Source organism: Danio rerio, chromosome 3 (assembly GCF_052040795.2).
Source record: "Danio rerio strain M-AB ecotype USA chromosome 3, GRCz13ab, whole genome shotgun sequence".
NCBI classification, from domain to species: Eukaryota; Metazoa; Chordata; class Actinopteri; order Cypriniformes; family Danionidae; genus Danio; species Danio rerio.
The window spans coordinates 63,403,327-63,420,639 of NC_141023.1; the positions used below are offsets into that span (position 1 = coordinate 63,403,327).

Here is a 17,313-nt window from a genome sequence, read left to right on the forward strand (position 1 = left end):
CACAGCGAATAAAAGAAAAATATCAGAATAAACAAAGAGCACTGGTTGCTCACTTACCAAATCTGTAGAGACAGGAAAATCCACAGCAACTAGAGCCACGTCTTTATTAAGAAGGGACGAGCAGCAAATCTGGATTTCACAATTTGCTGATGAGAAAAGCTCTCGGGTAAATAATGTTCCTTAGACTTGTACTGTTGTGGCACTGCAATCCACACGTGAGTCCAGCTGCGCTCTCATAGAGAGACAATGAAAACAAAACCTTCACTGCAGCAAATTATAAAAGCAACACTGCATGTTGTTTTGCCAACACAAGGTGGCGTCTCTCTGCCATCTGAACACTGTAGCATTAATGAATATTAATGAAGTTGCTCAATAGAGCGTGCTGATTGGTTTGAACCAAGCCTTACTCATGCATTAATGCAGCACACTCTGAGACGTAATACGGTACTCCCAGGTACAGACGTTCAGTCTACATGCTGTAATACAAGCTAAGATTTCATGGCCGTGACGCAGCTTCAAAAATTAGTTTCAAACCGGAAGTACGAATTTGCTCAAAATAACGCAAAAAACAACCAATTTACACTTTTTAGTGAAATATAGGTGTCCTAATAGTGTTTTTAGTAGTGTGGGACACATATACGACTGTCAACAGCTCAAAACATGTGTTTTGGTGTTTCGTGACCCTTTAAATATAAAATGTCATTTTGTGGTTGAACAATCAATCCGAATATATACACACACATTAATATTAAGCTAGGAAAGCTGTAAGGTGTTTTACTAATTAAATGAATTTGACATTGAATGGATTTTTGTGCCTTTTACATTTGATTCACTGTTTTTTATGTATGTATTTATTAGTTCGGTAAGTGGACAAATGGTTGTTGTTGCTTGTTATGTTCTTTAAGGCAATAAACTTGACCTACTTTGTGTGGTGTGTCTTAATTATGTTGATTTACTGTATATAGATAGAACAATGCATTGATACAGTATAAAAACAACCGTGATAAAAAATTAAAAGAACACTGTAATACGCCAGCAACACAAATTTGGGTAAAATACGAGCAAATTCAGTGGTTGGGGTAAACATTATAAACCATAAAATTTTAATTTTTATTTATTTCGTTTTTATTATTATTATTTTTATTATTAATTTTTTGGTTGCATTTTATGTATATAGTGTATGACCGAATAATCTAATGAAGGGATAAAAGAGTCCACTGTAAACTCATGTGTCAGTCAAATTAAACAAAAATGCTGAACCTGGGTTCTTGAGTTTTTTTTTTTTTTTTTGTGAAAATTATATGAGAATTAATGTGAATTTAATTAAACAGCCTCAGTTGCATTTTTAAACATAACATTTTTGAAAACATGTAAAACAAAAATGCATTTTTTTAACATGATAAATGAGCTGATAACAGTATTCACTTATCTTTTCATATACTGTACACACACCGGACACTTTATTAGGTTCTCATGCTCATTAATTCAAATTGTTAATCAGCCAATCGCATGGCAGCAACCCAATGCATTAAGGCCTATAGACATGGACAAGATGATTTGCTGCAGTTCAAAGTGAGCATCAGAATGGGGTAGAAAGGTGATTTAAGTGACTTTGAACGTGGCATGGTTGTTGATGCAAAACGGGCTAGTCTGAGTATTTCAGAAACTGCTGATCTACTGGATTTTCACGCACAACCATCTCTAGGGTTTACAGAGAATGGTCTGCACAAGAGAAAATATCCAGTGAGCGGCAGTTCTGTGGGTGCAAATGCTTTGTTGATGCCAGAGGTCAGAGGAGAATGGCCAGACTGGTTCCAGCTGATAGGAAGGCAACAGTAACTCAAATAAGCACTCGTCACAACTGAGGTCTGCAGAAGAGCAACTCTGAACACACAACACGTCCAACCTTGAGATAGATGGGCTACAGCAGCAGAAGACCACACCAGGAGCCGCTCCTGTCAGCTAAGAACAGGAAACAGGCGACAATTCCCACAGGCTCACCAAAACTGGACAATAGAAGACTGGAGAAACGTTGCCTGCTCTGATAAGTCTAGATTTCTGCTGCGACATTTAGATGGTTGGGTCAGACTTTAGCATTAACAACAATAAAGCATGGATCCATCCTGAATTGTATCAACAGTTCAGGCTGCTGGTGTAATGGTGTGGGGGATATTTTCTTGGCACACTTTGGGCCCATTAGTACCAATTCAGCATCCACACCAAAGCTTATGTATTGTTGCTGACCTGCTCTCTGTTTAATGTCTTTTTTTCATAATTATTTTGTGTGGTCACTTTATGTACACTGTAGCCAAAACAAATTCCCTGTGTGTGTGTGTGAAGCACACTTGGCAATAAATCTGATTCAGATTCATCACCACCTTAAATAATACAGCACAGTTACTTTATGTATGACATGTAACAAGTTACAAACAAATCAGCTGGGTCAACAAAAAGAGCAGAGATCGGTCCAAAACTGAATATGGGACAGCCAAACAAAAGAAAAGAAAATGGGGGGAAATTGTAGACCTGACATGTAGAGCTACAACATTAATATTGCAATTAAATAAGTAGTGTATCTGTTTAAAGCTCATGGATTTCTCCGTTCAGTTCACATTTCTATTTTTCTCACTCGAGGTCGAGCTGAGGTCAGTTTTCCCTCAGTGAGTTTGATAATAAAGCGCTCGATTGGCTTTTATTTTGAATTCGCTCTATTGTGCTGCGCGTTCCGGTCGCCATGTTTAGCCGGATTCACTCAGTTAAACAGAGGAACTGCCTTGTCCTGCTGTCGCCTGTACTTTTACTCTTTTATAGGATTTTAGACCAGATTCATTTTTAAAATAGCCGTGCCTTTGGAAACATGTTGCGGCAGTGAAGGGACGCGCTATTCCTCTGGTAAGTGTCTGTGGGTCACTGACACCTGGTGACTGGTTTACTGGTTAGCGTTATTAGCCTCGATCAGGCGGCCGATCAGTTATTAATATCAGTCAATACATCGATCCAAACCTAAGGCAGAACAACTCTTAAAACCGCAGTAAACAACACTGCTTTTACTGAGACTCATACAGCTAACTTAGTCATATCTGTAACGCTAACGTTACTTTTTTATTTGGGTTTGCTTGAAGATGTTTCATACCTGTTTGAGATCAACTTTAAGAGAGTCCGAAAAGGCTGTTCTTTGTTTATGAACACTTTATTTTAAATCCATTTTTTGGTTAAGTGTTGAATATTGTTCATTAACACCCACAGAATATTTCAGTTTTAAAGTGAAAATCTATTTTTATTTTCACTTTATCGACACATTGATGTCTGTAGTGTGATTTATTGTTCAGTAAATCATAGTTAAATTAAGGTTAAAATATATGGTCTTTCTTTCTTTTTCCAATTTGTTTATTAATTTAGACCCTTAATAAAGGCAAGATTAAGATATATTGAAATATATATATATGTACAATGAATTATTATTGTTATTATTAATTAATATTTTAATCAGGATCGCAAATATAATTTTATAATTTATATTTTTAATTTATTATATAAAACTTCTAAAATTTTATATAGTTTATATTAATATTTAATTTTATGATTTGTATATGTATAAATACAATTTTATTGCTATTCCTATAATTTATTTACTCTTTTAATCAAGCCACAATTTAGGTATTTTCTAAAAAAAAAAAGTATGAATAATTAATACATTATTATTAGTATTATTATTTTAGCTGTCAGTAGAGTCCAAATTTAATTCTAATTAATGTAATTTTTATTACTATAATTTATACTAACTTATATAATCAAGTCATAATCAGCTTAAATACAGCCATTCTTTATTTATTTAGATTTTTAATCAAGGCAAGATTAAGATATTTATTATATATATATATATATATATATATATATATATATATATATATATATATATATATATATATATATATATATATATATATTAAAAAAGCATGAATAATGAATATATTATTACTGGTATTAATAATTCATATTTAAATATATTTCAGTGACGTCAAAATTTAATTATGTAATTTATATAATTAATTTATTATATTTAATTTATATAATCAATCATATAGTTTAGAATTATATAACTTATGCATGTATAAATAATCTTTTTTTGCTATTACTATAATTTATTTACTCTTATTTTCTAAAAAATAAGTATAAATATTGAATATATTATTATTATTTTAAAGGTCAGTAGAGTGCAAATTTAATTCTAATTAATGTATTTATTACTATAACATGTTATACTCCTAATCAAGCCATAATCAAGATATATTCTTTGAAAAGTATGAATAATCAAATATTTGTATTATTACTATTATTATTGTAATTTATAATTATTATTTTAAAATATGAATAGAGACCCAATTTGATTATACAATTAATGTTTTAATTACTATTACTAGAATATATTTGCACCTTTAATCAAGACATAATTAAGATTTTTTAAAATAAAAAGCATGATTAATGCATATGTTATTATTATTTAGATATCAGTAAAGTCCAAATTGAATTCTAATTAATGTAGTTTTTATTAAAATGACTCTAATTTGTTTACATTAATACTCAAGCCATAATTGGGATATTTCATTTTAAAAAAATACATATGAATAATGAATATATGATTATTTATTAATAATTAAATAACAGTAGATTCCAGTTTAATTATATAATTAATGTTTTTATTACTGTTACTAGAATATTTACATATTTAATCTAGTCATAATTAAGATATTTTCTTAAAAAATAAGTATGAATAATGAATAAATTATTAGTAGTATTTAGATATCAGTAAGGTCCAAATTGAATTCTAATTAATGTAGATTTGATGACTATTACTTTAATTTATTTACACTTCTAAAAAAGTCATAATGATAGAGACTCACTGCAAATGAGTCACTGCGAAATCATTTTAGGCTGCAAAAATTATTTCTTTAGCACATTTCATACACCATGGTAATTCAAAGTGTTTTACATAAACAAGTTTAAAAGAAACAAGAAGAACTAGAAAGTTTAGTTAGAGAGTCTAAATTTGCCTTGATCAGATCAGACTGTCCTTTGTCCTATCAGTGTGCCATGGTTTGTGCAAATGTTGCAAACCATTCATCGGGCTCCCATAGACTCCAAAAGAATAATAATAAGAAAATTCACTGATATTTCATGTCTTGGACAAAAATTAATATTAAAATCCCTGATATTCTATGCCTGGAATAGACCTTCAAAAATTCCATGATTTTCCAGAATGTTCCATGACCGTGGGAACCCTGAGTGTATATTTGCACTTTTGTTTTCCAGTTATGGACCCTCATGACCAGGCTGACGTCATGCACCTTCAGGACTCTCGTTCCTCAGCTCTGGATCTGTCGGTGGGCTGCAGGCATACAAACCCAATAGAGGCTCTGGATCTGGTGAAGAAGCCTAGCTGGTGTGGCCTTACCTCAGGAAGCAGGAGTGTCAACCTGTCAGAGTCCTGCTACATCGAACAGACTCCACCCCATCGTCCCGAGCCAGGAGAGACACCAGCCCATGACTCCTACTCCATCCCCTTACCCCTAATCAATGGCATGCCCTCTGTGGCACAGATACTGTCCCAGTGCTCATCCACAGACCAAGAGTTTACAGATTGTCATGAGGAAATGGAGGAAGAAGAGGAGGAGGAGGTGTTGATGCAAACTAAACAGTGTCACAAGAACGCAGAGTCTGTGCTGGAAAACAGCATTCTAGGAGGTAGGATAGCGCACGTCGTATTAGAGAAACATCCACAAGACATTGGGAGTGACACAGTTTTTTCTAAGGGCTCGTCATTTTTACCTCAGGACTCCAGTGCTGCTGCGAACACACTTCACTCCACCAGCTCAGCAGCAGAGCAGACCGCCATCGAAACCCTCGCATCCGAATGTACAAAAACATCTACCGAGAGCACCTCCAGTGATGCCGACAGTGACATCATTGAGGTTCCAGTAAGCAACTCTAGATGCACAACCCGCCCAAACTTGCGTCCCCGACCAACAAGTGTTATAGTCAGCGATACAAGCGGCCGGACGCTCAGAAGTTCCCGCTTAAAGCAGCAGGTTGATGCTGATCATCAAATGAACTTCTCTCCCAAAAATGTGAACAGCGTCTACACTATGGATGAAGCCGTTTTTGAAACCGCCAACCATAGGGTTGGCTCCGAATCCAAATCGCTGCTGTCTTGGATGGAGTCAGTGTTGATCCCCATTTCCCCGGAAGACAGCGAACAAGACACCAATTCTTCTTTCCCTAAAAACTTCCCATCTACCTCCGATGCAGAAAACTCAAGCATCTTAAGGTCTCCAGAGAATCGGAGATCATCATCTTCAACGCCAAGCCATCAAGAAAGGACTCCACCTTCGAAAAGCAGGAAACGGGCAAAACCAAGGCCCAAACCGAGACCCAAACCAAGACCTAAACCCAAGAAACAGCCGAAGAGAGCGGCGCCAGGCCCCAAAACGACGAAGAAAAGACGACGGAGGAAACCTCAGCCATCAGGACCGTCATCCATGTTTTCTCCTAAAGAGCCGGAGATCAAACTAAAATTTGCAAATCACAAAAGCGAGAAGAAAGAGGTTCGGACTGCCGTTCACTGCTTCGTGCCGTACATTCGTATGGAGTTCTCGTCCTGCACAATTGTCAATTTTAGGGAGGAGGAGGTGGCCTCAAAGAAAGGCTCCCAGCTTGCAGACTCAGGGGTCATCCCAAAGACATCCTGTCTACAGCTGGGTCGCATTGGCTCTGACGCCAGGCTTCAGGAAACGCGTTTTTGCTGCCTGTGTGGAAGTACTGGGAATGTTGAGGGTCTTGGGGATTTACATGGACCGTACCATCGCAGTGGAGCTCACCCCGTCTGTAAGGTTGACAGCAGCCTTCCTCTGGCCTTAAAACAAGAGCCCGACTGCAGCGACGTGGACTCGTTGGACAGTTTAGAGGACGGTGGGTCTCAAGTCAAACGACGGAGGAAGGAGAACGGCTGCGAGAGTCTGGAGGAGTCTGGTGCGCCTGGGGAGCACTGGATACATGAGGACTGTAGCATCTGGACGGCAGGCGTCTTTTTGGTTAAAGGGAAACTCTACGGACTGGAGGAAGCAATCCGGCTCGCGCAAGAATCAGTAAGTCATCTTTTCGTATATACAGCCGAAGCCCTGCACAGTTTAGTTCCAACCCTGCTCCAACACACTTACCTGTAGGTTTCAAACAAGCCTGAAGGACTCAATTAGTTTGATCGGGTGTGTTTATTTGGGTTGGAACTAAACTGTGCAGAGCTGCGGCCCTTTTGGAACTGAGTTTGACACCTGTGCCTTAGGTCATTTTCCATCCGCACTGTGAAGCGCCGTCCAACGAGTTCTGAAGCATTTAGCTTAATATGAGCAGAAAATATTGTCTGAAACACTTTAGAATTCATCCTGCTGCTTTTGTCAGCAGTCACAACATCAATAATTATAAGAGAATCAATTCTATTTACAGCCATACATGCCCACGTTACGTCACTACTACCATCATGCTTCACTGCTTAGGATCATGAGCAGTTCCTTCTCCATACTCTTCCCATCACTCTGGTACAAGTTAATCTTGCTCTCATCTGTCCATAGGATGTTGCTCCAGCACTGTAGGCTTTGTAGAACTTTAAACTGGCCTACCTGTTTTTGAGACTCACCAATGGTTTACATCTTGTGGTGAATGCTCTGTATTCACTCTGGTGACGTCTTCTCTTGATTGTTGACTCTGACACACATGCACCTACCTCCTGGAGAGTGTTCTTGATCTGGCCAACTGTTGAAGAGGGTGTTTTCTTCACCAGGGAAGAATTCTTTGGTTTCTTATTAATATAAGTTTTTCTTTAGGATGTTTGGTGTCAGTTTATCAGGAAGTGATCATTTTGTTTTCTTCAACTCATTGGATGGAAACGCTGCTTTATTCGCAAATGTTTTAGAAATATTTCAGTTTTGCGCATACAGTTTTTTGGATTGAAACATGTCTGCAGCATTTTAGGCAGACTTTAAATAAAATCACCTGCTAAATTAATGCATTCATACATGTCTATTATAATAAATGTTAACGTTTCTCTGTTTTTGTGAGGATTATTATAATATTGAGAAATTTTGATTAAGAGAGATATTTAATGTTTATGTTTAAATAATTCTGTGAGGTCTGTCTGGTGTTTTTCCAGGTTTGCTCGTTCTGCAACAGGGTTGGTGCCACTTTGGGATGTTTCTTCAAAGATTGCCCTCAAAAATACCACTTCCCTTGTGCCGTGCAGTCAGGTAAAGGACAGCATGCTACCTGTATGGTCACCATCTCATCCCACCACACACTGTCATGCAGTGAGTGTATAAATCCACAATGGCTTGTTTGAGCTGTGGTTCTTCTAAATCAGGGGTCACCAATCTCGGTCCTGAAGGGCCGGTGCCCCTGCAGGGTTTAGCTCCAACTTGCCTCAACTCATCTGCCTATGTGTTTCAAGTATACCTAGTAAGACCTTGATTAGCTAGTTCAGGTGTGTTTGATTAGGGTTGGAGCTAAAGTCTGCAGGACACCGGCCCTCCAGGAACAAGTTTGGTGATCCTGTTCTAAATGAATAATTGACTTCTTAGCACATGTTGAAGGTTTGCTGTGTCTGACACTCATGCATTTCAATTCTGCCCCATCAGAATTGTTCATTTCACCTCCTTCACATGCCTGAGCATTTGTAATGAGTATTAAGACCTTGATTAGCTGCTTCAGGTGTGTTTAATTAGTGTTGAAGCTTTAAGCTGCGGTCACACTAGAGTTTGGGTGTGCGTACAGTGCTGTGGGTGGGATTAAACAAGATTATTAGACATTTAAAAAGCGAGCAATTGCTGCATGTTTTAAATTTCTGTCCGGAGAGGTCATGTTTTGATTCTCGATTGGTCTCACGCAGTCAAGTGATGCGATTTCGCAGGTCAGAGTTCACCAAGCTTGAACTTTGCACCCTGCCAAACGTAACGCATGACCCTGCGTTTCCGGTCTGATGCATTCGCGTGCGTATAAATGGAAGTCTATGGGAGGGAAAGCCCAGTGTGACCGCAGCTTAACTCAAGGCCCTCTAATGCCAAGTTCAGATTGCATGATTTTCAGAGCAGTTGCGTTGTAAATGTTTTTACACTGCATGACTATCTGGGGTAGCATTTCATAGTGGAGGGCAAAGCGAGGCTTCATGAAACACTGAAACAGTCGAATCAAATGTGTTTAAGCTTCGAAACGTTTCGAAACCCCACTCTATAGTGACACCCAGTGGTCATTCTTTATGTATTGCACCTAAACAGCTTCAGCAAAAAAAACAGTTAAGGAAATTGGGGTATTAAACCCCATGTTGTAGAGTTAAAGCTTTTTGTGATTTAGTGGAGCGGTGAGAGTTCCTGACTAGCATGCAGAGATGGTGGGTTCGAACCCAGGGTGATGCAGTTATGCACTTGTTAAGTGTGACGTCACGCGAAGCGGCTTCCGGGTCCAATTGCTCTATTCAACTGAATGGGGAGACTCATGAAATGGTAATAATAAACATTTACAAAGCGATTTAATACTTACGAAAGTCACGATCGCAATATATATGTCCATGCCTAATATCCGATGGCCAGAAAGTGATCCATTGTTTTATAAATTGTTAAAATTTTGGTATTTGTTATGCAGCAAGCCCAGAGATTGTTGTGTACACTATGACTTTATGTAAAATTAACTTTAATGTGTGATAGGAATAAAACGCGATCATAAACGAATGATTTCTCCACTCAAATGAATGGCGGCTTGGACCCGGAAACAGTATTACATACGTCACAAACACGTCACCACTTAACAAGCGGATAGATATTAGGTTTGAAATGCTCTGTTCTTGTATCGTTTTGTTTTAACATTGATCTGACATTCAAATGAACACTTTGTGAATAAATATGTCTTGTTTTAGTCGTAAAAAAAGAGGGTTGTTGCTTGATCGGATATGATTGCAGCCGGAAATTAACAAGAATTATTTATATTGTTCATTAAATTTCACATTTATTGTATTTTATTAATGTCTACCCGAAGCCTAAACCCAACCATCACAATACTGTGAAAATATTAATTATTGTTATACAGTGTTACAAAAATGATTCTGTATAGATAGCATATTCGCAACTGTATCCTATATAGACTACACCATAAAACAGTAACATTATTAAAATACATGAAATCATAACTTTGCAGTATTTGTACAAGTCGGGATTTGTACCCAAAAGACATTTTTAGCACAATAACAACGTCCACATGATTGAGCAATGCATCCTTTAAGCAGTACACCTTGAGTGGCCTTTTAATGTGACCAACCTAAAGCACACCTGTGCAATAATCATGCAGTCAAATCAGCATGCATTGTGAAAAGTATGCCATTTGAGATGCAGCTATACAGTTGTATAGTCCAGCAGTGTTGTTTTGCCAGACACTTGGTTGAACCTGTGTAGTCCCGATTTGTACAAAATCAAGTTTGTATAGAGCAAGTGTCTTTTTTTTGTGGAGGTGTTCATCTGTGCTGTTGTGTCTTCACAGGCAGTGCTCTCAACGAGGAGAACTTCACCATGAGATGCCCCAAGCACAAGGTGACCTTAACTTGTTGCTCTAGCTCTTATACAGGATTAGGATGGCATAAATGAAAGGGATAGTTCACCCAAAAATCTAAATTTACTCTATTAACTCACAAGCAGGGTTCATGGTGTAAACTCCAAAAATGACATTTGCTGTTTGTTCAAACTACTTATTTAAAATAAGCTGAAACAACACAATTATTAAGTTTTAATGCGACAACTTGTTTGTTTTTACAAATTTAAGTGGATTGAAAATGAAACAATTAAATTACCTTAGGGTGCTTTCACACCTACACTTTTGTTTCGGAACGTGTCTCGTTTGGCCAGTTAGCGCGGTTCGTTTGGCATATGTGAACAGGGCAATCGCTCTCTGTTCCGCGCCAAAGTAATCGCTCCGAGATCGCTTGAATGAGGCGGTCTCGGCTCGATTGAAACGAACCCTGGAGCGGTTCGATTGCAGTAAGAAAGCGATCCGATCTGAGTGCGATTATATCACAGTGTTTTATGGATATGTAATAGGCATACGGCTATATGAAGAGAGAGTTATGAGTAGGGCGGGAAGTTTTTACTTGCACGTGACTTGTTTTAGCTCTTTTGGTCTGATTAGAAACTTTGCAGTGTGAAAGCGAACCGCTTCAAGAGCAAAGAGCAACAATGTAACATTTGTTATCTCTGTTTTGGAACAACTGAATCGATTCACGGGTGTGAAAGCACCCTTAAAGCCAGCATTGGAAGCCAGCATTTATTACACTGTAATAAATTTCAATGTGCATTGTTTTTCTTATTATTTACCACTTGTATATTTTATCCATAACCTACAGAAGAACAAAATTGTAGGTAATAATTACATTAAAAAACAACATGCATATAAATAGGTATCAGCCTTTCGATATTTATTTTTGCGACCCCTGGGGTGATTATGTTATAATAAAGGCACTCCAATAGCGTCAGATGCAGAACATTGATTTGGTGGCACTAGATAAAAATTTCTGACACCTTTACGCCCCATTCACAAGGGGCTTCAGCTTCAACGCTTGACACAGGGCGTGTCTGAAGTTGGGGCTGACGCGATTGTCATAGCAGCATCAGCCAATGAAATTAGTCCGCAATAATCCACCGTCTGAGCTGGTGTATTTGCATACAGCAATCTAATTGGCTGACACTTCCATCGGCGCTTGAAAAGATGAGCAAGTCCCAACTTCTGCAGCAAGCAGAGGATCCAAAATGCAGTTCGGCAATGCCTGACATCACCCATTTAAAGTAAATGGGAAGCGTTGAAGCTGACGTCCCGTGTGAATTTAAAAACAATATCCCGTCATTTCTTTTTGCCCTCAAACGCAGAATGAAAAAGAACTTATTTTGAAGTGAACCTATTTTATTTACACCGGGGCCAGAATATTCATTTTTGGGTGAACTGCTCCTTTAACAAATTAAAGTACTGGCTTACTCTGATTTATTAATGCTTCACTGATCACAGCTGTGTTTGTCTCCTCAGAATAAAGTGTCCAGAATGAGCGTCAGCAGACTGAAGAACAGATGACGTTTGGCAGGAGTTGAGATATCTTTGAAGGTCTGTTCCTGCAAACTTTGACTATGTCTTAAGCTACATCTGTAATCGCATACTTCCCTAGTAGCTGAAAGCAGCATGTAAGCCAATTAGTATGTCTGAAAACAGAAAGTGAGAATTATCTGGATGACCTACAGGCAAGATTACGTAGTTTGCATCCAATGGGTGCTATGCTGTCCTATGATGCCATGCAAGTGAATTCATGAATGAGAATAAAGCCTGGTTTATACTTCTGCGTCAAGTGACCGGCGTAACCCACGGCGCAGGCAACGCGCGCAGCTGTGCATTTATACTTCAGCGCGCTGTCTCTGTTGGTCTGCATTAACACTTCCGAAACGCTAGTTAGCAGTGAGGTGTAAATGTTCCTCTGTGTCGAGTTTCTTCGCTTCTGTTTTGCTTTTCCTGAACACTTCCTGGATGTACAAGTGGCTCAAACTCGCTCATTTTGAGGCAGGAACCGGCGGACGTGCAACAACTTTAACTATGAGGTAAACACGAAACAAAACTTTCCATCCGGAGCTCCTTCACGGGACTCCAGACTTGTAAACAATCGCTCGCGCCATTCGCGCGGCTCTCGGTCCCTCCCAGACTCGTCAGCGCTAACAAGCCGACCAATCACAGAGCTTGCACTATGCGTTGTTACGACGTGTAGTTACATTTTTTGAGAGGTGCACGTCAGCGACGGCGATGGCCACGGCGAAGGGCTATGCGTCAGCGCCGTAGCATACACCGGCGTTTGACGCAGAAGTATAAATCAGCTTTAAGGCGACAAAACTGAAGTGGGAAGGTCATGTGTTAATGACTAATGGTGGATGTAGTACATCTCAATTCCATTCTTAAGGCTGATTTATACTTCTGCGTCAAGCGCACGCATATGCTACGGCACAGCCTTGCGTGCGCCGTTGGTTACGCCAGTCACTTGACGCAGAAGTATAAACCAGGCTTTAGCCATATATTTATGTTGGCTTGAGAAAGCCAACATACTGTTATACTACTCTGTCCTTGAAAACAAACGTATCTCCTCCTAGGCCGTTCATGCCACAAGGCCCAAATGTGGTCAAAATGTGCCTTCTACCTTCAAGATTGTTGCTATATCTCCTCATGCCTATAAGACTTATTGTTTTTTTAATAAAAAATGTTAAATATAATTTTTTTATAATCCGGGCATATAAAAAAATTATACAAGCCCCAAATTTGGCCAAAAGCTGTATTTAGATGCGTTAGGTTTTGTTGCTATATCTTTAACGTTTATCAGACTTATAGTTTTCCAATAAATCATTTTTAATCATTATTTTTCTTAAAATATGGCAAGCCATTTTTGACTTAAACTCCATATTTTTTACTGATATGGCAAGCCATTTTTGCATGTATCACTTTCACACTTAAGCATTGTATTTTCAAAAAAATACGGCAAGCCATTTTTACATAATGTTCATTCCCTTAGTCCCTTTATTAATCAGGGGTCGCCACAACGGAAACTTATCCAGCCTTTGTTTTACACAGCGAATGCCCTTCCAGCCGCAACCCAACACCAGGAATACATAATGTTCGAGTCCAGTTTTTGACACTCATAAAGACTGTCATAGAAACATCGGGCTTGATTAAGATCACTCATATTGCCAAGAAGCTTTGAAGTATCATCACTAACCTGTCAAATGTCCCCATAGCAATAAAACAGTATAACCTAGCAACCATTTAAAAATAGCAATATCTCCACATCATTCCCAGTCCTAGCGCAGTCACGTTCTCAAGCGAACATCAAAGTTTATCAATAAACTTTAGGTTCTAGTTTTCTATTGTTATTCCTCTTCATTTGATATTAATTTAACATTATTTTTTTATCATTTAAAGGGCACCTATGGTAAAAAATCTACTTTTCAAGCTGTTTGGAAAGATCTGTGTGTTGGTATAGTGTATAGACCGTCATACTGGGGTGATATGAACACACCCAGTCCTTTTTATTCAATTTAACTGCAAAAAAAGGGTCGGCCAATTGGAGCTGTTTTCAAATCGATCGCACCATTACGTAGGTGTGCGATTCCCCCCGCCCACCGAATTGATTGACAGCTGCGCGCATTAACATGTTCCGGTAGTCGCGTGTATATGTCAACAAGACCAGGCAGACATACACAAAGCAACCGGGAATAAAAGGTCTGTTCTGTTCGCTAGGATCAGCAATCATCATCAAATGTGATTAAGAGTAAGTTTCACATGTTTAAAGTGTTTTAAAACAGAGTATGTGTGTAATTAATTACAGCGTTTTACTTCAGCTTTACTTCATCAGCACAGCGTGTCCGAACAATTATAAAAGTAGACGCTTCAATCCCAGTTTGTGGAAGTTAAATCAGGTTTATTTTGTACATTAGCATAACAGATATCCACACAGTACTTGAGGTTAGCCTTGACTAAGCTAATCGCGCTCTGTCTGTCTGCCTGCGTGCGTGTGTGTGTGTATGTCATCTGCGGTGTGTGTGTGTGTGTGTGTGTGTGTGTGTGTGTGTGTGTGTGTGTGTGTGTGTGTGTGTGTGCTCGCGCGCAAATTTGTAACGATATTGTGTGTGACTCATCAATGCAACTTCACAATACTGATTAGTAAAGGTTAGTTCTTACTGTAGTATCTCACAAACGCTACGTGAGACCTTCTTCCTTTAAGTCTGTCTGTTGTCTGACGCAGCTGAGGGAGGAGGCATGTAGAAATAGTAGGCAGGAAAGACTCGTCTTAAAGGCGCAGTACGACAAAACCACCCCCTGCTGGAAATCAGTATAAAACAGCATCTTGTAAAAGGTATAATGAAAAATCTGATGGGTATTTTGATCTGAAACTTTATATACACTTTCTAGAGACACAAAAGACTTATATTAAATCTGAAAAAAAGGGGTAACCTAGGTGCCCTTTAAGTCAGAATGATAACAAATGAAACATGCATCCTAAACTGTCATCTGTGGCATTGCCATTGCATTCAGCAAAAAATGCTGGGTTCCACACAATACCTCCAACACCAATAGATTTTCAATTTCGTGCGAACGACCCCTTTAAATTGAAATATAATCATGTTTTTCTCCTCCTCCACAGGCAGACTTCACCAGACATGGGTTTATCCGGCTGTGGAGCAGACGCCTGATGTGTTTACAGCTGATTTTTGTACTTCACATGTACGTATGAGTGTTTACACGTGCTCTCAGGCAGATAGATGAATGTTGGGACTGGATGTGCTGTTTTGAGACGCCGCTGGCTTTTTTTTTTTCATCTGGCACTACAGCGGTACCCTCGGATGATTGATGCTGGATGATCTTCATTACATTCCTCAGTGTTAAAAGCACTCACAGTTTTTTTTAACCATCAACTCTCTTGCATTGACTCTAGGCCAAACATCTCCATCTTTAGACTGAAGCACCTTTGGTCATGTCTACACAACAGTGACGTCATTAATAATACCCTCGAATCATCTGAAGAAGCAGGATGTGCTTTATTTTTTAATTTTCTCCTTTATTTATAGTCCTGAAGAAGAGCTTCAGATGATTAGTGCTGTTAGACATGCTGTCCAATCTAAATCAGTGCTGTCCTCATCACATAAAACTGAAATGCTGAGTGAACTCCGGTGGTACCGTATGCACTAATGAGTGAGCATATTTATTTCTATTTATGTTTAATGCATATGCGTCTATTTATTTGCCAATGAACAGCCTCCTTCAAAGAGACAAGAGTGTGTTTTAGCACCTTGTGTGTCCGCATTAAAGGAGCCGTTGTGATTTAATGTCGTCGGTAACAGCTACAGGGTGCTTTGAATATGAATTTCCGTCGATTCGTTTAAAACGCGTGGCCTGAATCAAGCAGTCGCAGTGTCTGTAGGGTTTCCCCATTTCACCTGATGCCTTGTGAAGTCTCCAGTTCTGTTTCAATAAATGTTTTTATTCTACATTCCTACCATTGTGTGCGACGCTCCCTTCTTTTGGCATTGATGTGTTGATGCACTGTTTGTCCTGGAGGTGGTGCTGAACAACCTTAATGTGTTGATGTCTGTTTTACAGCTGATGAATCTTATTCACAGGCAGCCACTGCTTATTACTAAATCAGACTGATGGGTTTAGGAAGTTTGAACCTTTTCATCATAGAAAACATTACAGTGGTTTCCACAAATAATTTTAAATCAGCTGCATAACCTGAGCTCTCATATATACTGTAGTGTTGAAAATGTGCATATTTGAGTTTAATACAGACACTATTGAAGTTCTAAATAAATGAATTCAAGGTTTTCCTGTGTGGAGGTTCTTCTCTTGTATCTAATAAAAGAAAACAAATCAAAAAGCATTTTTAATCATTTTAGGTTGTTTTGCTGACACCACTGGCAGATTTTGCTTGTTTTAAGGACAAAAACTGTAATTAAATTTTTTTCTGGCACATTTTGCTTGTTTTAAGGACAGAAAAAAAGTAATTTGTTGTCCTTTAAACAAACTAAATCTACCAGAAAAGGGTTAGAATTACAGTTTTTGTCCTTAAAACAAGCAAAATTATGTTTTTTTTAGTCTTCAAAACAAGCACAATCTGCCAGGAAAAAAAAAAGTTAGAATCAGTTTTTGTCTTCAAAACAAGCAAAATCTGCTAGAAAAAAAAGGTTAGAATTACATTTTTATTTGTCCTTAAAACAAGCAAAATAACAGTTTTTGCTTGTTTTAAGGACAACAATTGTAATTCTAACCCTTTTCTGGAAGATTTTGCTTGAAGCAAAAACTAATTCTAACCTTTTTTTGTCAGATTTTGCTTTTTTTCTAGCAGATTTTGCGCAAAAAAAGTAATTTTGCTTGTTTTCAGGACAAAAACTTTAATTTTAACTTTTTTTTGCAGATTTTGCTTCATTTAAGGACAAAAACTGTAATTCTAATTTTTTTTCTGGCAGATTTTGCTTGTTTTAAGGACAGAAAAAAACATTTTTTTTGTCCTTAAAACAACCTAAATCTACCAGAAAAGGGTTAGAATTACAGTTTTTGTCCTTAAAACAAGCAAAATTATGTTTTTTTAGTCTTTGAAATAAGCACAATCTGCCAGGAAAAAAAAAAAGTCAGAATCAGTTTTTGTCTTCAAAATCTGCTAGAAAAAAGGTTAGAATTACAGTTTTTTTTTGTCCTTAAAACAAGCAAAATAAT

At 38.1% G+C, this 17,313-nt stretch overlaps 1 protein-coding gene across 2 annotated transcripts; it reads left to right on the top strand.

The window, feature by feature from the left end:
• Positions 1-2,784: 2,784 nt before the first annotated feature.
• Positions 2,785-16,096, top strand: si:ch211-165g14.1. Of its 2 annotated transcripts, none has more exons than XR_015481360.1 (6): positions 2,785-2,892; positions 5,311-7,142; positions 8,201-9,460; positions 9,856-10,619; positions 12,100-12,174; positions 15,245-16,096. XR_015481360.1 is itself a non-coding variant. In XM_087245284.1 (6 exons), the coding sequence occupies exons 2-5, from the start codon at positions 5,313-5,315 to the stop codon at positions 12,142-12,144; spliced, it is 2,019 nt and encodes a 672-aa protein (XP_087101410.1). In that variant the 5' UTR covers positions 2,785-2,892; positions 5,311-5,312; the 3' UTR covers positions 12,145-12,174; positions 15,245-16,096. The 2 variants fall into 2 exon arrangements, 1 of the variants encoding a protein (XP_087101410.1); XM_087245284.1 differs by having other exon boundaries at positions 8,201-8,294; positions 10,570-10,619.
• Positions 16,097-17,313: the final 1,217 nt, after the last annotated feature.

Coding starts and splice junctions, on each gene's coding strand:
- si:ch211-165g14.1 (XM_087245284.1), top strand. CDS start 5,313: ATGGACCCTCATGACCAGGCTGACGTCATGCACCTTCAGGACTCTCGT. Junction 7,143..8,200: donor TCCGGCTCGCGCAAGAATCA/GTAAGTCATCTT, acceptor GTGTTTTTCCAG/GTTTGCTCGTTCTGCAACAG. Junction 10,620..12,099: donor TGAGATGCCCCAAGCACAAG/GTGACCTTAACT, acceptor TTGTCTCCTCAG/AATAAAGTGTCCAGAATGAG.